Raw genomic sequence first — 24,582 nt, 5'->3', positions numbered from 1 at the left:
AAAATGAACAGATGTAGAAGTCCAGTTCTTCACCAGATTTGCCAAGCGATCGCAGACTGTAACATTAGCCCCCTATTATGTGGCTTGGCACATAGCCTGTGCAAAAAAGCCCTACACTGAAGGTGAGTTTATAAAAATGTGCCTAACCGATGTGATTTCAATCCTGTCACCAGAGAACGAGAATCTACAGAAGAAAATTTCTGGCCTGCAGCTTTCATGCCACACAACAGAACACAGAATCTAATCGCAACTGCACTTGCAACTTCACCAGTGAGAGTATTTGAGCATCGTTTTGGATGAGTCGTGCGATGTACAGGATAAACCTCAATTATCGGTATTTGTCTGGACTGTGTTGTAAGGGAAAAACTCCTGTATATCGTCCCACTAAAGAACAGAACTTGTGGAAGAGATCTGAAGGAGGCACTGACGTGGTTAGTTGCGAAACACCACTTCCCTTTACAGAAGCTCACTGCCATTGCAACAGACGGGGCTCAAATGCACTCAGTGTTCAAATGCACTCACAGACAATTTCAAAATCTAAATCAAAGAACTCAATGAAGACGACGTCCCCGGCGATTTGCCATTTCACTGCGCAATTCGATGGCTCTCAAGAGGTAAAGTTCTTTCCTGGTTTTTTTGAGCTCCTGGAATCATTAAAATTGTTTATGGAGGAGAAGCAAAGAATACACCCTGACCTTATGGATCCTGGGTGGGTTCTAGACTTGGCATTTCTTGCAGACATGCTGCTGCATTTGGATAAACTAAACATAGACTTACAAGGAAAATTCCGGTTGCTGTCTGATCTAGTGCAAAGTGTATTTGCGTTCATGAACAAACTGAAGTTGTTTCACAGACAAATGCTTGAGGGAGAGCTGGCACACTTTCCCTCAATGTCACAACTTCCAGACAGATCAAAAGAAGATGCAGCAGAACCCCTAAAATGGAGCACAACTAGGTATGTGAGCAGGATTAAAGATCGTAAGGACAGTTTTGATGAAAGATTCCAAGATTTGCAGCAGAAAAGATCTCAAATCAGATCTCTGATTTATCCTTTTAGTGCTGAAGCCGATTGTCTGAAGCCCCCTTTAGTTACTGACGAAGCAACATCCCGGATGGAAGATGACAGATTGAACTCTGTTCAGAAGACAGAGGAGACCCTTACTTTCTGGAAATCTGTACCAAAGGATAAATATCCCAAATTCAGAGGTGCAGCCCTAAAATTAAGCTTGATGGTTGCCTTATTTTTGTGAGTGTTTTCTCAACACTCAAATGTGAAATCCAAGCACCGATCTGTTTTAACAGACAGCCACTTAAGAACTACTGCGTGTGAGCACAACTGAACGCAAATCAAACTTCAAGGGAATTGTTGAAAGCAGATTGCCAGAAGTCCCACTAAGTAAAACGTTAAGACAAGTTATCGTTAATTATAAATGCATAATAAATATACATTATCAAATTATAAAATGAGTGTGTGTATGGACGGACACACACACACACACTCATTACATAATATTGTGGCTCTTTGGTGATGTACACTGGTAAATTCTGGCTCCTTCTCAGGCTGGCCACCCCTGGTTTAATATATGCTGAGCCACACGCCCCACTGCACAAGAAAACAGAAGTAAAAACCATGACCCTACATGTATTCAGGCACTGCCCCGACTGGTCGTATCAGAAGCAATTTTTCCGCTTCTGAATCGCTTCATAAGAGTTGTCCCTGAAGAGGGAAGAGTAGGGGGAATCTTTCAAGTTATATAGGATAGCTCCTTTCAACAATCTCTAGGACACATTGGTCACAGGTAATCTGCCTCTATGTGCTGATGAAGTAGGGTAGCCTGTTTCCAAATAAAAGAGTGGATCAGTCCTGACTGACCAATTCTTGATTCCAGAGCACCTTGCTGCCTCACAAAGAGGATGCTGATGATGAAGCAGGATGTAGGTTTAGACCTTGGTTTAAAAGGCCATAGTGACTCAGATTGCAGGTAGGACTGTCTCCAAGGAGGAGGGCCTCCTTACAGATGGAATTAAACCTGGAGAACGGGCAGTCAATCTTCAGTTTTTCCCAACACCTCATTTGTCTTTTCGCTAAATAGTCCCTCCACTTCAAAGGGGAGATCCTCTAACATAAAGCTAGTGTCCACAATTAAGGATGAGGAACTGAGCCAGACGTGCCTCCTAACTATCACAGTATATGCTAATACAAAGTGTCAAAGGAGGCCCTGAGGGAATGCTTAACTACCTTTTGACCATCTATTAAGATGGCACTAGCCAACTTTCTTCTGTCTAGCAAGTCTTGTAAAAATAATGTCATTTTTTCCTCATCGACGGAGCTGGTAATGGGCCATGACCACTTGGTAATTCACCTCCCTACTAGCGAGGGACAAGGAAAAGAACACTTTTTTCCCCAAGTTGATCTTATTTTGCCCTCTTTATCAGCTGGTGCTGACTCTGTCTGCCCAGATCTTGCCCTATTGCTGGCAACAGCTACCACCAAGGAATTGCACACAAGATGAGTGTGAAAATAAGAAAAAACTTCAAAGGTTGTCTGAAACAGTTTATTCACCTTTCTGGAGAAAGGTGGACAGGATGCAGTAAGGAACCACACAGATTTACCCAACTGTAGCAGTCCATCCAAGATGGGTAGGAATATCCTACTCACAGTTATTGCACTGAGAATATTGAATACTGGTTGAGAAGGCTCTTCCACAGGCACTACAGGTAGATTCAAGGTGGAAACTATGAGGTCCATCAGATCATGGAACTTGAGGCATCCTTGGATAGAGAGGAGGCTCAAGTCACCTCCCATATTTGTTGGGAGACAGGGCTGGTTCATAATCAGTGTCTGTCCACTCCTGTTCAAAGAGCGGAGCAACCTCTTCGTCCTCTCCCCCGGGCAAAACTTCAGGCATCACTGCCTGTAACATCAGCTGAATCTGAAGAGCTGAAACTGAGGATCTCTGGCATGTTGGGACCTTAGCAGATGAGGCTCATCCATAAGGAGAATAGTTGAAGTATTCAACTGTGACAGCTCCCAGAACAGCATCTGTGGTTCAGGAACATGCTGTGTGTGGGAGGTCCAAAACGTGGCTTGAATGACAACACTAGTTTCTGCATTCTCTCACTGTTGGTGAAAGTCTGGATTGGAGACAGTGAACCTGGGACAACAACAGATCTGCTGCCGGAAATGGGGAATTGGCTCCTCATGGAGACCCTAGAGGAAGATCTGTAAAAGGGTCCCTCACACCTTCTATCCTTTTCTTTCTGACAGGTGATGAGGAAAAGGATCTCTGGAGTTGGGGAAGCATGTCTCCTCTTAGAACTTTTGCATTTCACACTTGGCTCTGACACCTGCAGTGGCACAGAGAGGTGAACCTGGCCTGCCATGGTGACAGAACTCTAGAACCAAAGAAGCAGCTGGAATTGGCACAAGAGTCAAAACAGGAACTGACAGCAAATCCAATAATTGAGACAACACCAGATCCAATGCTGTACTCAAGTCCATCTCCATTATTACTGATGATGAGAATGGAACTGGTCTGCATTTTGGGGCTGTGAACATCCTTGTGCAAATCAGACAGATACCGTAGCTCTGATGCACAGGAACCGGAAGGGCTAATGGTGGCTGCCTCGTCCTTATGTTTCTCTCTCTTTGGTGCTATGATGATCAGCACTGGCGATTCCAGATCCAACACAGTGCTGCAATACATCCTCCTAGATCTGGAAGAGGGTGTTGAAGTTAACTCTGATCCTGCTGCAACAGGCGTTCTTCTAGGATCACAAAGTTATGAGGTATGAGGTACAGTACTGGCTAGGGTCTTTCAAACAGTCTTTCAACCTCTTCTCCCAAACCAAGGCAATTGTATCTTACCCCTTGACCATCTGTTTGGCCATGTGTGGCCTCAGAGACTTAGCAGATGGAATCATAAGGGACTGATCCAGTCCTGATAGGCCATGTGGCCTATTGGAACTCTTTGGTCATTTGCTGCTGGAGGCCAAAGGGGCTGAAACTGGATTTTTCGACCTTGGATCACATTACTGTTTGGATCCAGTGGGTCTGGCCTTGAGGAATTCCTTCAGGAGGATAAACTGCAGGTGAGTCTCCCTCTCCTTACAGGCTCTGGGAGTAAAGGTTTGGCAGACTGAACACCCAGATGGCAAACAACCTTCTCCCAGGCACTTAAGGCACTGCATGTGGTTGGTGGATGCCAGAACGATGGCTGGGCAAGAAGCACATCATCTTAAATCATTGCTTTTAATATTTCTTCAATTCCAACATAACACAAAAATGAAAAGAATTGCTAACAGCTAGTACTATCTAAAAAAAAAGAGGCAGCTCCAGCAAGACCAGACAGATTCACATCTGTTTGGGGCACACAGTTGGAAGGGACTGAGATGGTGAGAGTGCTCCACCCCATTTAGAGTCTCACCCTCAGAACACTGGTGATGCTGAGGGGAGGGAAAAGGATGTAAGAATGCTCTAGCTGACACAACTTGAAGGTTTAACTGCAAGGCACAACAAAATGGCAGAAATCTGTAAGTGGGAATACACAGAGCCACTCAAATGATAAAAATCCCTTCTGAACCAGAGAATTTGTATTTTTTAATATTTCTGCTAAACTAGCTGTAATGAAGAACAACAGAGAAACTAGTAATTAAACCTACAGATGAAAGGAAGTGAGGTTGGAACCCAGACATCAACTAAAACGAGAACATATATTCATCAGAAACAAACCAGGGCAGTCAAGAAGCCAAGTATAGCAATTTTATCTGACGATATCGCAGAATCTAAAAGGACAGGGATGCGATAATCCATCTCCCTGCCAACACAGGATTTTTCCCTAGTATTTTAGGAACATAGGAATCACTATGTTGTCCAGTATCCGCCAACTGGTCCAGTATCCAGCAACTGATAACGGATGCTTAAGAGAAGGCAGAAGAATCTCCAAAATGGGCAATTATAGAATAAACTAGCTGCTGAGTTTCTTCCTTACTCCAGGGAAATATTGTTTTTTGTGCCATGTAGATTTTAATATACCACACAATGGGCCTTCTAGAGCTTTCCTACAGGAAAGCATTCCATAAGCCTGTAGTTCTTGTTAGAAATATTTTTGTGATATTTATAGCCTAAATACTGCAGTAACACTAAGTTTACTCCTGGGGGAATTCTTCAACAAAAAATTAAAAATTCTGCACACAATATTTTCGAATTCTGCAAAATTCTGCATATTTTATTTGTCAAAATAACAATATAATAACAACTGTTTCAATTATTTTTGGTCATTTATTTCAAAATACTTGGCAGCAAGTATGTCTAACAATGCAGACAACAAAAAAGATTCAGAAAATGTTTTTAGATGAATAGATTCCTTACTAGGCATATTAATACAGAACTTTGAGTAATAATTAAACTATAATACAGAACCATATTTACCACATCCTACAGAAGCAGTCAAAGGCTGGGGAGAGTCAGGAGGAGAAGAGGAGCCTGGGTGTGAACTTGGAGGGCTGTTAGGTATGGGTGGGGAAAAAGTATGGAACAGGTTTTTTGGGGGGAGGTGGGGGGAAGGGACAGGACTGTTAGGAAGCTTCTCTCATGCAGACCCAGGCTGACTCCCATCCTCTCCCATTCAGTCAAGCACGTGTGTCCCTCCACCCCCAGTCAGACACTCACTACCCCCATCCCCTTGTGTCTCTGTGCCCCCACTCAGTCACTCCCCCATCACAATGTGGTCCTGCGCCTCCACTCCCATTCAGTCCCTGCCCCACTCTATCCTCCCCCACTAGCCCTTATGAGCCAGTCTGACCCCCCAGCACCCCACACTGTCTGTCTCCCAATGGCTCGTCTCCTGACCTGGCCCTACAGGTACTGTGAAGAAGGCTCTGCAGGCTCTCTCTCTTCCTTAGCTGGCTGAGAGCGACTGCTGTGTTCTATTGCCACAGCACCCTCTGGTGGGCAAAAAGCAGAACTGCAGCAACATTTCAGCAGAAGTTTTTTTGTGCAAAAAATTAAAAGTATGCGCAGTTCATTAATTATGCATGTGCACAGTGGTGCAGAATTCCCCCAGGGGTAACTGAGGAGTCTTCTATACAGCAGTTTAAGTGCATGGCAAGCTGGGGTGTAAAGCTATGGCACTCTAGCCTGCTGTGTACTAGCTAGCTGTTTGGACCCTACTGCCTCACACTGGAAGTTCTGTAGTATGCACTGACTTACTGCTGACAGGAGTACGTCAAAGCACAGCAGGTGACTTCTACTGCATGTCAGTAAGCCAGAGCAGTGGTTCTCAACCTTTCTAGACTACTGTACCCCTTTCAGGAGTCTGATTTATCTTGCGTACCCCAAAACTACTTGCTTACGAAATCAGAGATAAAAATACAAAAAAAAAAAGTCACAGCGCACTTACTGAAAAATTGCTTACTTTCTCATTTTTACCATCTAATTATGAAATAAACTGCAAGAGGTGGCGCTTGTGCTCATAGCCCCTCCCTTAGCTACATGAGGTAGTGCTGCCTTGCACTGAACGCCCAAAGACTAGACTCCTTTGCACAGGGGATGGAGGATGGGTTGTGGAATACACGTCTTCACAGGGGATAGAGAGTGGGTTGTGGAATAGACATCTGCATCACATCTCAAAGAACCATAGTTACAGCAAGTAACCATTTCTTCTTCTTCAAGTAGATGCAGCAGTGTATTCCACTTAGGTAACTCACAAGCAGTACTCACAGGTGGCGAGGCTCAAAGTCTATCTAAACAAGGATTGCAGGGCTGCCATCCCAAAGTTTGCATCAGCTCTGGATGATGCAGTAATGGCATAATGGTTTGTAAATATATGTACTCACGACCATATGGCAACCTTGCAAATGTCCAATGTTGAGATGTCATTGAAGAATGCTATTAATGTAACTTACTCCCTCGTAGGATGAGCTCACACCTGCTGACAGGGCGTAGTCTAAGCTATTTCATTTGCAACTTTGATACAGGATATTATCCACTTAAGAGATTATTTGTGAAGAGACCTCTTGCCACTTCATATGATCAGCATATGACCTAAACAGACGAGGCAAAGCGTGGAACGTTTTAGTGCTGACATCTATGGAGAAGCAGCTCCTCTGGAGATAAAGGAGGCTTACGTAAATATATGACTTGGTTCAAAAGAAACAGACCACTTTAGACAAAAATTTGGGGTGCGGTCATAAAGTCATTTGGTCTTTGGAGAACTGTGTGTAAGGAGGCTCTGCCATCAGAGGCTGCAACTCACAGACTCCCCCTGCAGATGTTATCACCACAAATGCAGTTTTCTGACACAAAAGCAGAAAGGAACGATACCAGAGGCTCAAATGGAGGTTCCTTCAAGGCCCCTAGGACTGTGTTAAGGTCCTACAGAAGAACGAGCTCTCGGACCAGAGGATCGAGACAAACCCTTTGAAAAATCTTGCTACCATGGCATTATGAAAAAAAGACATCTTCTAAGAGCGCGGGGAATGAAAAGCTGAAATCACTGCCAGATGCACCCTCAATGATTCAAGTGCAGGGCCCAACGACTGAAGATGCAGCAAGTATTCCAACATGCCCTGGATAGAAGCCAGGTTCAGTTAAACTCTGTGGGCCAACCACCACACTGAAAACCACTTCCATTTCACCAAATAGGCCTTTCTCATAGAGGGCTTTCTACTATGGAGTTGCACCTGTTGAACAGACGCCAAACAATGCTCTTCCTCATTCAATCACAAAGCAGCCACGCAGTGACATGCAGGGAGCCAAGTGCGGGATGCAAGGTGTGATTCCGTGAGAGTAGGCTGGGATGGAGAGGAAGGGATATAGGAGACAATCAACAGTGTCAGAAGATCGGAGAACCAGCACTGCCTCGGCCATGCTGGGGCAATGAGCCCAATCCACTTTCAGCTTGAGGATGACCTGTGAATAATTGGGATTGAAGGAAAAGTGTACAGGAGAGTCAAATGCCAGCTGATACAGAAGGCATCTGTCAGGGAACCTAGACTGAAGCTCCCTCAAGAGCAGAACAGACATTTCCTGTTGTCTCTTGTAGCCAACAAGTTGATTATTGGAATGCCTCGACTTGCAAAGATGACCCACAGGACACTTGCCTTTAGGAACTACTCCTGATTCAGGAGAAAATTCCTGCTTAGATGGTCCACGAGATGATTCTGGAGCCTGGGCAAGTGACTGGCTATCCGAGTGATACTCTCCTCAAAGCAGAACTGCCAGAACCTGATTGCCTCCTGGCAAAGCACTCTGGAGTATGCTCCCACTTGCCTGTTCACATAATACATTACAGAAGTATTGTTGGTAAGTATGTGAACCACTGAGCCCGACACAGTCCAGAAAGGTGCAACAGGCATCGTAGATGGCCTGAAGCTCCAGCACACTGATATGCAGTCAGGCCTCCTGCTCCAACCACAGAACCTGAACTTTCAGTGACCCCAGATGCACTCCCCAACCCATAAGGGAGGTGTCAGTGACAACAGACCTGGTTGGTAAGGGCCAGATGAATATACATCCTCTGGAAGCGTCCATCACTGCAAGGAGTCCAGGATCAGCAGAGGGAGACCACCAATCTGTCTAAGGGGTTAAGAGTCAGATGGTAAACTGTCTTGAGTCGCATCTGAAGGGGGCGAAGACTCAAACTGGACCACCTGCATGCAAGTGGACATGTGGCCCAAGAAACTCAGGCATATCTGAACTGTTGTGGAAGGCTGAGACTGCAGACCCAAGGAAAGGTGATGAACTGCCAGAAAACGCACCCTCAAACTTAGAGTGTTAGGTCCAAATTAACTCAATTTTCTGAGTGAGAACCAAAGTTGACTTCCTAGTGTTTAGTAGAATACCTAGACAGTCAAGTGCAGTGTAGTGTAGTGTGTATGTGAGAGCTTCCTCCCCGGACCTGCCCCTTGTTGTCTAGATATGGATTCCCTTCTTTCTGAGGAACGCTGTCACTACAAACATGCATAGTGTAAAAACCTGGGGGGCAGAAGAGAGGACGAAAGGAAGCACCATATACTGAAAATGGTGCTCGTCCACAATGAACTAGAGGAATTTTCTGTGGCTCAGCAAAACTGCCACATGAAAATAGGCTTCCTGAAAGCCCTTAGCAGCAAGCCAGTTATTCTGAGACAATGCAGGGAGGATAATCGATAGGGCGACTACTTGGAACCTCAGGTACCTGATACGTTTGTTGAGGCTGTGAAGGTCGAGAATAGGTCTTACCACTCCTTTAGATATGGGAACCAGAAAGTACCAGAATAGAAGACTTGACCCCAGTGTTCCGGAGGAACTTCCTCCTCAGCTCCCAAAGCCAGTAGAGAGCAGACCTGCCTGAGGAGCAGTATCTTCTGAGAGGGGTGCCTGAAGAGGAAAGGGGAGGGTGGGGTGGAGAGGAACTGGATCGCACAGCCCAATCTAATGGTGCTTAGGACCCAGGTGTCGGTGGCAATCAAGCCCCAAGCATTGTGAAAACTAGCCAGTCTGTCCCTGAACTGAAGGGCTGGAGTAAAGGGTGTGGCGACTGAACCACTGCTCTGGACAAAGGAGTCAAAATGGGCACTTGGGGATACAGTAGAAGGGTGTGTTGAATGATTGAACCCCAGACCTGAATGTCTCCTCCTCTGGGACCTAAGCCCCTTTCTGGGGTAGTCTTGATGTCTCAGCGGAGGGAAGGCTGCCCAAAGGTGCACTACGAACAGTATTGCTGCTGCTGCTGACTAGCATAGTGGCGCCTTTGCACTGCTGGTGTATAAACCCCCAAGGAACGTAAAGTAGCCCTAGAATCCTAGGAGTGCAGAGTCTCATCTGTCTTGTCCAAAGAGAACGCTCGGCTGCCGAAGGGCAAATCCTCTACAGCCTGCTGCATATCAGTTGCAATGCATCCAGGATGTCCTTCTCCTGGTCAGTCAGCACCAAGGCCATTGCTCTGGTCGAAGTGTCCATGACATCTAGCATGGACTTCAATCGTGTCTTTGCCACCAAGCAGCATTTGGTGATGAATGCCCAAAATTCCACCCTGGAGGCTTCAGGTCTTAGACAAACTTAGACAAACGTCCTATTCACAAAATCATCTTTGGACAATGCCTGCTGGTTCACAATATGCATTTGCAAGAAAGAGGAGGTATAGATCTTTCTACTCATTAAGTGCATCCTCTTAGAGTGCCTGTCCTTAGCAGTGGACTTAAATCTGCCTTGCCTCGTTCACCACAGTTACAACCAGGGAATTTGGCACTGGATGGAAGTAAAAGTCCTTAGATCTTTGCACGGAGACAAAATGTTTCTTCAAACACCATGCAGTAGAGGACACCAAAGCCAGCATGCTCTAAAGAACCTTTGTTGGTTCTAGGAACACATTATTAATAGGGAGGTTGACTCTCCCAAGGGGAGATGGCTGCAGAATATCCAACAACTTAGGGGAATACTTCTGCAGAGACTCTGACTGAAGGTCCAAGGAAGTAACCACATACCATAAAAGGTCCTGGTAGGCCTTTAAGTCCTCAGGCACTGAAGGAGAGGAAGAACCAGGCTCTGCTGAATCATCTGGAGGTGAAGAGGCGGCAGTTAACTGTGCCAGGGCCAGATACCACTCCTAGACTGGCAGACCTGGACAGAACAACTCCAGAGGCTCTGAAAAGGCAAGGCTCAATGATGCCTGAACCTGCACTGGATCAACTGTCCCTACCACTGACCTGCCCGGTGATCTCATCTTAGAGTACTCTGAAGAGATCAACCTCTGTGACCGAGGAGCATGCCATGGATTCCATGGGGGCTATTGGGCATATGGATAGAGCATTGGTGGCGAGTAGGCGCTAGGCCAGGGGCCCCCATTCTGACTGTGAGACGAGTACCAATCTTGGACCCATGGTGCTCCATTAACGGCCCGTGATGTGGACCAGGCCATGGAGAGCAGGAGAAGGAGGATCCCAACCTCAACCCCAAGGAGTCTCGAGTTTCCAGGAATAAAAGTGAAGCAAGCTCTAAGTGGTGCAAGTAAACAGTGTGGCTCACAACACCCAAAACAAGGGAGGAAGTGGTGCCAGATGGTGGAAATGGTGCCAACAGCACAGAGTATAATTCTGTTGTTCCCAGTGGCAGGAGCAGCATTGACCCCAAGGTCCGCAGAAGTACCAAAGTAGCTGACGGTGCTGAAGTGGAGAGTGATGAGCTCTGGGAGCACAGAATGCAACAGCACCTGCCCCACTTCCACTGACTGTGGAAGGGAAACACCAGGGTGCAGTGCTGAGGACCCAAACATTCAGCAGCCCGGCCAGCCAAAAGGGCTATAAATGACACTGTTAGAGAAGCTGTCAGCCTAGAGTAGATTTCTTGAACAAAGGCTTCCCAATAGCTTCCTTAAAAATGCTGATAACCTGCTCTTCCCTCCCTCTCCAATAGGAAAGTATTTACAATCTCAACCAACAATGGAACCACTGCCTCACTGCTAGCCTTCACCAGCGAAGGGCATGCTATGGTGGAGTCAAAGAAACCTCTCTGGTTGTTAGAGGTGCACAGAAGAAGACTTCAAAAATTGTTCATTCATAATCAGTACAACTGTACAAGACTTCTGCCATCTATGGTTCTAACCATCTTCTCCCTCCCTCATCATCTGTCACTGGTCATTTATAAACTATGGTGGGCCTTTTGAACTTGTACAGGATCTTTATCAAAGGCTCTAACAGAACTTTATAAAGGTAAGTACCTTCCTCCTGTAGTAACAGATGGGGAAATTGGGATGTATGAGGGTCCATGAGTTACTGAAATTCACACTGTAGGTCAGCAGCACAATTCAGATAACAACATGATTGTACAAGCCACTAGACACAGTGACTCCCTGGGAATTTCTGCCTGCCAGCTCCAAGGAATTATTAAATCACCACTTCCATCCACCTACATTTAACACATGACTTAAATGAAGAAGTCAAAGTAACCTCTTTATTTGAACTGCTTGGGGGCGGAGGGAGAGACTTCCTTCAAATCTTGGGTACTAGTAACACGCAGTAAGTAAATACAGAACATAGTGTATTTATTAATGCTTTATCTTTTCCTGTAACACATTAATAAAAATTATAGATCTTGTTTCTAACAGAAGATTTGGTTCCTAACCTCACTCCAATGTACACTTGTCAGCAGTTGGATTCCCTGCATTCCAGTCAAAGTGGATTATTCATCACCATCAAAATCCTCAAAGCTCTGTTTATTTTTACATTTGTTCATATGGTTAAAAATTTAATTCTTTGAAAATCCCTTTCAAAATTCAGCATCTTAACAGGTTTTATAATGGGAGATGATGTGGGGTCCCAAGGGGTTGCTCTGTAAATACAGCACATATACAAATGATTTGTGGAGCCACTACATAAAGTGGGCAGTATTCATTGGCCTGACAACATTGTACATTTTGTCATTACATTTTAAAATTATATAGATTTCAAATGCTAAGTAAAACTGTGGTGTCAATGGGAATGTTTTATTTGAATATACTTTTCAAGCCCAAATACAAAAAAAAAAAAAAAAGCAGCTACAGGAAAGAGCAACTTCCCCTAATTTTGCAGTATAAAGGAAGGATTTTGGGAAATGGGAAGCAACAACACATCTAAAGATGTACATCATCAAAATGCAAAAAAATACATTTCAAATTATTTGCGAAGCTTTATATTGTACTTGTGGATTTAAAAAATGAAAGACCGTAAATCCCACTCACTTAATACAAAATAATCCAATTAACGAAGTATAAGTGCCAAACTTTGAGAAAACTGGCATTGTGAAAAAAAATCTGATGAGCATTTCCCCATCCCCAATACATTTAGTAAAATAAAACCCAACACCTTTAAAACCAAAATGAAACTTGATAGATCGTTACAACACTGTACAGTTTACTCAGAATTAAGATTGTAAATTGTGGGGCGAGGATGGGTCTAGCAGAATAAATCACGCTCCAAAAGGGATTGTTAACACAATATGTGGACTGTAAGTAAAGTGCATGAAAGGAAGCCTGCTCAGCTAAATGAAGTAGACTGAAAGATCAGAAGTCAAGGGTCATTCACCAGAGCGGCAGCAGGCCCGAAAACCACACTGCAAGTTCTGGCATCCACTGGCGGTTTCAGCATGAGGACCTGCATAAAAACAGAACAAATGTGAAAGGAGGAAAATAGGGTTTGTTCATCTTTAGGACTGTCCTGGCAACCTAGTTATTTATGAATTAGCTAATTTTGCACCAAGGAATGTAGATTTAGAATTGAAGAATTCTCAAAAAAATCTTCATCAGTATCCTTGTTTAAATGCATCTCACTGAATACTTCGGATTTTGCACTGGAAAAATCTTCACACAATGCCTTGGCCGGTGCCTTAGTCCCACCCAAATAACATACATTCGGAGATCACAAAATGCAGGCTGAAATGTGCAACATTTTCGGGTCAGCAAATTTAATAATATCCATTCTGCCAAAAATGAGCAGCCAGGAGTGGGATATTTTCAGAATACACATTTAACCTCCATTTTTAAATCACTCAAGCTGCTTTGTTAACCTTGTGGCACTATACAAATACACATTCTTCAAAACCTGTTCTGTTTATGTGGATGCAGATTTTAGCCTGGAACTTTTTCTGGGAAATGCTTCCATAATTAGCTAGACCTCTGAATTCTCACTTGACATTCAAGACCATACAGAAAGCATCCTCACCCTTTAGAATGCTTTTAGATCATGATTTCTTTTCCAAACATATTAAAGTATACAGAAGATTATTTGCAAGTTACATTTAATTTTTTTAGAAGAAAAAAAACTAGGGCACTGTCAGAACGCAAAAATAAATTGAAAATGTAACCCTGGTCAACTTCAATAAACTTAAAAAACCTGAAATGTAACTTTACTCAACCTTGCAAGAAAATAACCTTACAGCTAACATATAAACATATGTAGTCATACAAAAACTGTAGAATAAAAAAATGCAAACTAGTAGTACTGTTGATCTTAATGGATTTTCAGATCTACCCAAACTAAAGAATCTGTCATTTGTTCATAAGTTATACATTTGTATTTCTCTCATGCAGACGTTGCATGAATTCAGATAGGAAACACTAGTATTGAAATTCTACCCCAGCATCACTTACTTTCACTTACCGTTACACCTTTAAATTAAAATATCAAAAATAGCATATAACACAGAAAGCAATCTGACTGCATTACCTTTCACACTACAGGATTTCATCTGAGATGGCTGTATTATTTTATTTTACCCTTTCAGAGACATGTACAATTTTTTTTCCATTGAGATTCACTTAAGTCTGGCTTCCAACATAACGCAACCACACACGTTCAGTTTAAATTGTGTGAGATTGTGCAAAGCTCTCCAGAACAACCCACCTCTTCCCCTCAATACACTGAAAATATAAACAAAAACACGAGATATCATGTATTTTTAATACATTTTAGAATGTGATTACAGTCAGAAAAGTTATGCACTGACAGCAGCATTTGAGTGTCTTTGACACCATTTGTTCTCAAACAGTAACTTAAGTTAAAAGTAACAAGCTTCCAAGTAAAATGATTTTTGTAGGTTCCAGCACTGAAAGCAAAACCTGGTGTCTAGAAATCTGTTTTCTGCTTCATACTGTACGCCAACAAGCAAGAATATGGAGTAAAGAGTTTAGCTAGCAATTTTATTCATGCATAAGGCAGAATAAAATCCACCTGACATGTCTGCAGGATACTGGCTCCACGGTGCTGAAAACAAAAACTTGTGTTCATCAACAAACAACAGGTATCACTGGGAAGACAATGACCTGAAAAGGTAAAATGACAAAGAGCCATTTTACAGTAAATGTAAACTTCCTAATCACTGTGCCATATCTTGACCCTTGAATCTTAAGCACTTACTGTGAGGGACCCTCTAGCTTTTAGCAGTGGAGGAGGGAAACAGTGCCTTTTGGATAGTTGGTTGGGGGAAGAAGAAAACATACTCTGGGCAGCAACACCTTTAAAGTATGTACCCACTGCTTTCCTGCCACTGCCCCGAGGTAAAGTCTGTGGCCACACATCATTTTAGATGATCTCTGAACCCCTACTATTACTGCTAGACCTCGTCTGAGAGAATGTGACCAGAACCACAGGATTCCAGGTGAGACCGTACCATTAGTTTATAAAATGACATTAGTATACTTTCAATATTGTTTTCCAGCCTATTCTTCACGCATGTTAACACTGCTTGCTTTTGTCCCCGAGTGGTTACAGTTAATAAAAAACCCAGCAAATATATGAGTAGTTCCAAGTGTTCCTTCCAAAGTACATTATCTTTCACTTGTCAAAACAATTTAATCTGATACTGCACTCCCCCATTCTCCTAGCTTTGTTAGGTCCCTCTGTAGTTCCTCAAAATCTCCTCTATTCTTGATTAACTTAAATAGTGTCATCTGAAAATTTTACCACCTCATTATTTTCCAAATCATTAGCAACTATATTAAAAACAAGAATAGTCCCACTCAGTGGTGGATTAGCCCCTGGGGCAACAGGGCCCATGCCTGGGGCAACAGGGCCTGTGCCTGGGGCCCCCGGCCAATTGGGGCACCCCCGCATCCCACCCATAGCTCCTGCCTCCATGCCCCGATCCCATTTCCCCGGCAGAAGTGCCAGGGGGCCGATTGGGACTGCAGGCGGAAGACGTGGGGAGGAGTCCCCACTTGCCCTGTCCTAGGGCCCCACAAAACCATAATCCACCTCTGGTCCCAGTAACTTTAAGGTACCCTACTAACCTTAAGCCATGCTGAAAACTAACTCTTTTTTCCTACTCTGTTTCTTAGCCATTTCCTAATCAATGACAGTATTTTCCCTCTAACACTGTAAGTACTTCATAGCCTATTGAAGGTCTTTGACAAAGTGAAACAGCTGAAATTCCAATTAAGTTATATTTAGTCGGTCCTCCTATACTGACTCTTTGCTGACATGGGGCTCCGTGGGTTGTTGACTTGAACTGGGTCCAGACACTGCGCACCGAGGCCAAGCTGCTCAGGGCAGAGTCTGGCCGGGAAGGCTCGGATGCCAGGCAGAGAGCAGCCTCCATGAGGAGGGCCCTCAAATGGATGTCTCGCTCTTTGAGTTCCGGGATGAAAAAGTTCTTACAGATGTGACACTTCTTCACATGTGATTCCCCCAAGCATTTGAGGCAGCTGTTATGGGGGTCACTAAGCATAAGCCTGTTACAATCAGAGCAGGACTTAAAACCCAGAGACCGGGTCATGCCCCACCTGGGGTGAAGTCCTTGCTGGGACTCTATCCTTAACTATGCTAATTAATTAACTACTGTAAAAAAACTATTTAGAAAGCCTTAAGGCTCAAAGACTGATGATAGCTCTTGCAAGACAAAGGAAAGGTGCTCCGACTACCCAGCTCCGGCAATAAGAAGGAACTGAGAGGGCGTAAGGCTGGCAGCGCCTAACATACTGACGCATGGGTGTGGCATTCAAGAGGGTGCTACAGCCGACCCTACGGATACTGAAAAGGCAAAAATCTCCAGCGGCCGTGCACTTGGTCGCACACACCCCTAGAATGGAATCGACATGAGCAAGCACTGGAAGAACCACCCACAGATTCTCTCCCATTCTTCCTGGTTCTGATATACTTAAAGAATTTCTTGTTTGTTTCTTTAATTAGGATCACTGTATCTGAGTACCATTTATGTGTGCTACTTGCTCTTCATATTACCTCTTTACCTTCCTAATTTCAATCTTACATTTTATCTTCCATAGTTTATGTTCCTTTCTGTTGGCTTAATTTAGGTTGGATTTCCAGTTTCTGAAGGATCTCTGTTTGGCTCAAATAGCTTCTTGAATCTTGCCATTTAACCATACAATTTTTTTCCTGGTGGTATAAACCCCAAGGGCTAGCGTGGATGCAATTATACCAATACAAAACCTGCGTGTAGACCAGGCCTTAAAGTGAGAATCTCCAAATGCACCTACAGAACTGACCCACCAGGCCCTCTATAAAGAGCCCCCAAATCTAGTGAGTGGAACTCTCCTGCAGTGGACAGGCAGCATCATTTATGAAAAAAGGATCTGAAAATTGGTTGTGGTTGAAAGTAAAGCCCTCTGCATGCCATAAATGACAAAGAGAAGTCCGCATCATTCACAATGTGCTAAATACCATACTTCAGAGTCCATTTTGTGTGTTGAAATAGACTGAGAATGAGGATTTTTCCCCAATACGATTCCAGAACACATCTTCCCCAAAATAATCCACGATAAAGTGATGAGAAGAGAAAGTATGAAATACTTAAGTTATTTTAAACAAACAGTTTAGTTTATTGCCAAGTATTAATTTTCCTGCAGTTACTTTGAGAAACACTGAAGTGATATAAGAATAACTTCAGCAATCACAGAATGCAGCTGCCTCTGGAGTGGAATGTAGGACACTGCAACACCGCTAACGAGTTTTCAATAAGCAATGAAGAATACAATATCCAACTGAAACTGCAAATCAGATTTAATGAAAGAGAATGTATTATCCAAATGAGAATGCTGCTGGGACACAATGGCTAACTCTTTAAGCCCTTACACCGGCTAAAAAGGTTGTGGTCTTGATTATGCTCAGCTTTGGACTGTGGTTCTTAACCAGGCGTACAACGCAGAGGTCTTCCAGGAGGTACATCAACATAAATGACTACTCTAATTGCCTTCTATGACGAGATAACTGGCTCTGTGGATGAGGGGAAAGCGGTGGACGTGTTGTTCCTTGACTTTAGCAAAGCTTTTGACACGGTCTCCCACAGTATTCTTGCCAGCAAGTTAAAGAAGTATGGGCTGGATGAATGGATTATAAGGTGGATAGAAAGTTGGCTAGATTGTCGGGCTCAACGGGTAGTGATCAATGGCTCCATGTCTAGTTGGCAGCCGGTATCAAGTGGAGTGCCCCAAGGATCGGTCCTCAGGCCGGTTTTGTTCAATATCTTCATAAATGATCTGGAGGATGTGTGGATTGCACCCTCAGCAAGTTTGCAGAGGACACTAAACTGGGAGGAGAGGTAGATACGCTGGAGGGTAGGGATAGGATACAGAGGGCGCTAGACAAATTAGAGGATTGGGCCAAAAGAAATCTGATGAGGTTCAACAAGGACAAGTGCAGAGTCCTGCACTTAGGACGGAAGAATCCAATGCACCGCTACAGACTAGGGACTGAATGGCTCGGCAGCAGTTCTGCAGAAAAGGACCTAGTGGTTACAGTGGATGAGAAGCTGGATATGAGTCAACAGTGTGCCGTTGTTGCCAAGGCGGCCAATGGCATTTTGGGATGTATAAGTAGGGGCACTGCCAGCAGACTGAGGGAAGTGATCGTTCCCCTCTATTCAACATTGGTGAGGCCTCATCTGGAGTACTGTGTCCAATTTTGGGCCCCACACTACAAGAAGGATGTGGAAAAATTGGAAAGAGTCCAGCGGAGGGCAACAAAAATGATTAGGGGACTGGAACACATGACTTATGAGGAGAGGCTGAGGGAACTGGGGATGTTTAGCCTTCAGAAGAGAAGAATGAGGGGGGATTTGATAGCTGCTTTCAATTACCTGAAACGGGGCTCCAAAGAGGATGGATCTAGACTATTCTCAGTGGTAGCAGATGACAGGACAAGGAGTAATGGTCTCAAGTTGCAGTGGGGGGAGATTTAGGTTGGATATTAGGAAAAACTTTTTCACTAGGAGGGTGGTGAAACACTGCAATGCATTACCTAGGGAGTGGTGGAATCTCCCTCCTTAGATATTTTTAAGCTCAGGCTTGACAAAGCCCTGGCTAGGATGATTTAGTTGGGGATTGGTCCTGCTTTGAGCAGGGGGTTGGACTAGATGACCTCCTGAGGTCCCTTCCAACCCTGATATTCTATGATTCTATAAAAAGCACTAGCGAAGTCAGTACAAACTAAAATTTCATACCGACAATGACTTGTTTATACTGATCTATATATTGAAATGCAAGTACAATATTTATATTCCAATTGATTTTATAATTATATGGTAAAAATGAGAAAAAGCAAGCAATTTTTCAGTAATAAAGTGTGACATTTTGTACTTTTATGTCAGATTTTGTAAGCAAGTAGTTTTTAAGTGAGGTGAAACTTGGGGGTATGCAAGACAAATCAGACTCCTGAAAGGGGTACAGTCGTCAGTAAAGGTTGAGAACCACTGGTATAGGAGATCATGACATCTCTCCTAAGAGTAAGAGCAATTTAGGCAATTACATTTTGTCTCCCTAAATTACCCCTGATGTAGTAATTGTTTACATAGCCTCCAAAAACGTGCTGGATGCTTTACAGAACAAACAGAAGGACATAGTCTCTGCCCTGAAGATTTTATAATCTAATTTTAGGTATGATGCAGTAAGTGAGAGTAAGGACCAGTAGTAGAGCAGTAGGATTGCAAAATTACTCAAGCTTGGGCATGTACATACATCTCTGTCACAATAAGCAGCACTTTTTGGTTTTCAGGTGTTATTTTTTGTTGTTTGTTTCTTTTTTAAATAAGACAACTCATTTCTTGTGAGCATCATAAAAGAACCAAGACTTAATGGGCTGGGAGGAGTTGAAGAGACTGTTGTGTCTTGGTAGACTAGATTTAGGAAGGTGTTCCATGCATTGGGGTGGAAGTGGAAGAAGACATGGAAACAGTGGCAGGTAAAGCACATGAACAGGTCATCAAGGCTGGCATCACTGGCAGAATGGAGGAAGAGAGGGGACTGACATAAGCAACTAGAGATGTAGGAGCCAGGTTTGCACAGGCCTTTGAAAAAGACATTGTGCAGAACAGGAAATCGCTTAGGAATTTAAACGGGGGAGGCTGACATGATCAGATTAACCGACAAGGAAGATCATTTGAGCAGCTGCATCCTGGATCCAATGGAGGGAAGCAATGAGAGCACTGAGGAAGCCTGAGAAAAGAGGGTGCAGTAGCCGAGATGCAGGGCATAAGTAAGTATTGGAATAGTGAGCAAGGGTGGGTTTTCTTAAAATATTTACCTTCATCTCCAGCATTAGGGCCCAATCCAACTCCAGCTGAGGTCAATGCAAGTCTTTCCATCAACTTCAATGGCAATTGGATTAGAACCTCAACTTGTCAGTTGAGCTTTGCTTCTACTGTTAAAGCTCTGCCAAGTTCCACCTCAGAACTAAAGTAACATGCCTTCAGGATGAAAAGCACTATACAGATGAAGTTACATATACAAAAGAGACAGCGAGCCAGTGGGGATTGTTGATTTTTAAAGAATATTTAAATAATTCAGAACCATCAAATCATGCACAGTTAGCTTATATAACTCTGATCTCATCAATATTACCCTCATTCTCCTCTCCTGCCCTCCTCTTTTGTTACACTTACTTGTTGCAACTTGACTATATCAGAATACAGGTCGTTAGGAGCAGGAACTTCATATGAATTTGTACTGCATCAGGTACAATGGGACTCAATTCTGAGTGAAGTTTTTGGGGATTACCAAAATATAAATAATATAGTATATACACTCACTAGTTCATCTAACCATCAAGATTTTCCCCCCCCAGTTTAGCCCCATCAATCAAGGTAGTACAAAGAGAAGGGTTAGAGGATTGGGCAAGTATATATCTATCATTCTGAGACAATAACTGCTCACATTTTAGAGAAGTGAAACACTCCTCTATGTCAGGTTTCAGAGTAACAGCCGTGTTAGTCTGTATTCGCAAAAAGAAAAGGAGTACTTGTGGCACCTTAGAGATTAACCAATTTATTTGAGCATAAGCTTTCGTGAGCTACAGCTCACTTCATCGGATGCATACTGTGGAAACTGCAGAAGACATTATATACACAGAAACCATGAAACAATACCTCCTCCCACCCCACTCTCCTGCTGGTAATAGCCCATCCAAAGTGACCACTCTCTTTACAATGTGTATGATAATCAAGGTGGGCCATTTCCAGCTCAAATCCAGGTTTTCTCACCCCCCTCCCCCAACACAAACTCACTCTCCTGCTCGTAATAGCTCATCCAAACTGACCACTCTCCTTACAATGTGTATGATAATCAAGGTGGGCCATCTCCAGCATAAATCCAAGTTTAACCAGAACGTCGGGGGGTGGGGGAGGGAGGAAAAAACAAGGGGAAATAGGCTACCTTGCATAATGACTTAGCCACTCCCAGTCTCTATTTAAGCTTAAATTAATAGTATCCAATTTGCAAATGAATTCCAATTCAGCAGTTTCTTGCTGGAGTCTGGATTTGAAGTTTTTTTGTTTTAAGATAGCGACCTTCATGTCTGTAATTGCGTGACCAGAGAGATTGAAGTGTTCTCCGACTGGTTTAGGAATGTTATAATTCTTGACATCTGATTTGTGTCCATTTATTCTTTTACGTAGAGACTGTCCAGTTTGCCCAGAAGTCACCTACTACAGGACAGGCCTAACAAAGAAAATAACAGAACGCCACTAGCCGTCACCTTCAGCCCCCAACTAAAACCCCTCCAACGCATTATTAAGGATCTACAACCTATCCTGAAGGATGACCCAATACTTTCACAAATCTTGGGAGACAGGCCAGTCCTTGCCTACAGACAGCCCCCCAACCTGAATCAAATACTCACCAACAACCACATACCACACAACAGAACTACTAACCCAGGAACCTATCCTTGCAACAAAACCCGTTGCCAACTGTGCCCACATATCTATTAAGGGGACACCATCACAGGGCCTAATAAACATCAGTCACACTATCAGAGGCTCGTTCACCTGCACATCTTCCAATGTGATATATGCCATCATGTGCCAGCAATGCCCCTCTGCCATGTACATTGGTCAAACTGGACAGTCTCTACGTAAAAGAATAAATGGACACAAATCAGATGTCAAGAATTATAACATTCCTAAACCAGTCGGAGAACACTTCAATCTCTCTGGTCACGCAATTACGGACATGAAGGTCGCTATCTTAAAACAAAAAAACTTCAAATCCAGACTCCAGCGAGAAACTGCTGAATTGGAATTCATTTGCAAATTGGATACTATTAATTTAGGCTTAAATAGAGACTGGGAGTGGCTAAGTCATTATGCAAGGTAGCCTATTTCCCCTTGCTTTTTCCTACCTCCCCCCCCCCAGACGTTCTGGTTAAACTTGGATTTATGCTGGAAATGGCCCACCTTGATCATCATACACATTGTGAAGAGAGTGGTCACTTTGGATGGGCTATTACCAGCAGGAGAGTGAGTTTGTGTGGGGGAGGGCGGAGGGTGAGAAAACCTGGATTTGTGCTGGAAATGGCCCACCTTGATTATCATACACACTGTAAGGAGAGTGATCACTTTAGATAAGCTATTACCAGCAGGAGAGTGGGGTGAGAGGAGGTATTGTTTCATGGTCTCTGTGTATATAATGTCTTCTGCAGTTTCCACAGTATGCATCCGATGAAGTGAGCTGTAGCTCACGAAAGCTTATGCTCAAATAAATTGGTTAATCTCTAAGGTGCCACAAGTACTCCGTTTCTTTTTACTCCTCTATGTATTATCTAAGGACCTGTCCTTTATAGCATGTCCTCAAAATCCACATTTAACCAAGACAGTAGTGATGAAGAAATCTTTACAAGGTATATTTGTAAACAGTCCAGGGAAGATGACAAAAGCTTTTTTTTTTTTTTAAAAAATGGTCATAAGACACTCATTCTACTACACTAAATGCATAACAATAGCTGCATCTGTTCTCCTAGGCAATACACCTCTCAATGCTATCAAAGTGGGCATATAGGGTCATTGAAGGTAGCCTACATCTATTCAATGTGCCTTCTCTGCCTCCTCATTAGCATAAAGAGGGTAGAAGTGGATGCAGAGGAGTCAGCATTGAGAACAGGCAAGGGGGATAACTAAAGTAAAAATGGGAAAGTCAAACATTCCCCTCAGAGAAACCCAAACCCTTCAATTATACTCAGTTACAAACCAACCATCCAGTTTCTCTGATGTGAAGCTGGAACCTAATTCTCTGTACAAAGCCTAATTCATGATCTTGGTACCGCTGTGAGCTTGTAAGGGGCAAAGAGCACCACATCTTCCACAAAGGAGGAAGTGCGACGTACAAAGGATCTCAGCATTAGCAACATTAGCACTGACCACAAGGGAAGGAGATGCCCTGTGTGAACACATGTACATCAATGCTCTAGTATTATGGACTGTTCTGCACATTGACCAACATGATCTCTCTCCTCCGTGCTACTAGCACTTAGCCTTAGTCTCATGGGCCCACATGACTACAGTCACTACCATAAGAAAGCAATCCCACTGAGGGTTTGGGGTTTATTTGTGGTTGTTCATTGTGCTGAGGATAATTGATAAACCTGAGAGGTATTTCCATCCTTTGTTACTTACATTTAATTTAGATGCAAGATACAAGGAATCACAAATACTCACCTATACAATATATAGGCTCACAAACGATTTGAAATTTTTAAAAATCCAGTGTAACACAGAAGAAACTGAGGCAAAGGCTAACCTGATAAACCACAGAACTCACTGTTATACAAAAAAAAAAGTTTAAAAATTCCCTAAATCAAACAACTTTGAGCCCCCAAAAGTTATCATGTACTTTACAAAATGACATTACCGTTAATGTTGTCACAGTAGTAAAAGTGTTCATCGTTTAAAGAAGGGCATGCAGCAACCAAATCCTGCAGGCCCACACCAGTTATAGTAAGACAACCCGAGAGATTAAGGTGTTCCAAATGTGGCAGTCCTCCTCCCAGGGTCAACGCCCTATGATCAAAGAGAAAGTCAAAACGTGTTAAGACAGAACAAAGAACTGGATTGCCGTCAACGCAGATGCTTCAGCTACGTTGCCAAGTTCATGGATTTTCTAAAATCAAGCAATGTTAGCACTGACACAAAGGAAGGTGATGCCCTATGTCAACACTCCTAAGTCAATGCTCAAGTATTCTTTTTATAAAAATCAAAGGAGTCACTAATGCAGTGGTCAGCCTTGAACTTGCCAATTTTGTATTCAATAATTAGATGCGCTTACTTTAGCATTTATATTATTACCTGAGCTTCCCCCTGCTTATTACAAGGAGTGTCTACTGCAGATGCTAAAGCAAAGTTATTATGTAAGGCAATTAGAAAAACAAGAAACTAGAGCTTCTTCTTTCTCCTCCTTACATCAGGTCCCATTTTTGCCACTCTTTTCCTTTTAAAGGGAAGCTCCAGACTGCCCAAGTAACTAGGCTGAGTCGGTTGGAGTTCTGCCTGTTATAAGATTAGAGCCAGCACAGACTAGAACAAAATTCCTCCCTCAGCTCTGCACGAACATCTGAACTCCGACCAGGGCTCAATCCAGATAGTAACTGTCCGTTGCCCAGTTGGGGCTAGAAGTCAGACTTACTTTTTCAGAAAACCCAGAGCCAAACGATGTCTCCCAAACACATATTACTTTAGCCAGAGATGCTCAATTCCCTAACTTGTGGAACTGTTCCCAATTCCTTATCTCCAGAGAGTAACTTCCAGAAGTTTAACTTAGATTGTGTCCAGGTCCTCTCGCTACACAAGAGAAAGGTGCAGTTCCTCTACAGAGCCCACTGATCTGCACACAGAACCTTCATTTAACA

At 43.4% G+C, this 24,582-nt stretch overlaps 1 protein-coding gene across 2 annotated transcripts in view; it reads right to left on the bottom strand.

Moving 5' to 3' along the window:
* Positions 1-5,188: 5,188 nt before the first annotated feature.
* FBXL5 (F-box and leucine rich repeat protein 5) overlaps positions 5,189-24,582 on the bottom strand; it is a 61,779-nt gene continuing 42,385 nt past the window's right edge. The window contains exons 10-11 of one of the 2 annotated variants that reach the window (XM_077815827.1): positions 23,589-23,737; positions 5,189-13,110 (exon numbers count right to left, since the gene is read on the bottom strand). In XM_077815827.1, coding sequence (XP_077671953.1) covers positions 13,034-13,110; positions 23,589-23,737 — 226 coding nt within the window. In that variant the 3' untranslated portion in view covers positions 5,189-13,033. The remainder of the gene's footprint in view (positions 13,111-23,588; positions 23,738-24,582) is intronic. The other variant, XM_077815825.1, reaches the window with a different exon arrangement.

Source organism: Eretmochelys imbricata, chromosome 4 (genome assembly GCF_965152235.1).
Source record: "Eretmochelys imbricata isolate rEreImb1 chromosome 4, rEreImb1.hap1, whole genome shotgun sequence".
Lineage (NCBI taxonomy): Eukaryota > Metazoa > Chordata > Testudines > Cheloniidae > Eretmochelys > Eretmochelys imbricata.
This window is presented reverse-complemented; position numbering and strand designations above follow the sequence as displayed.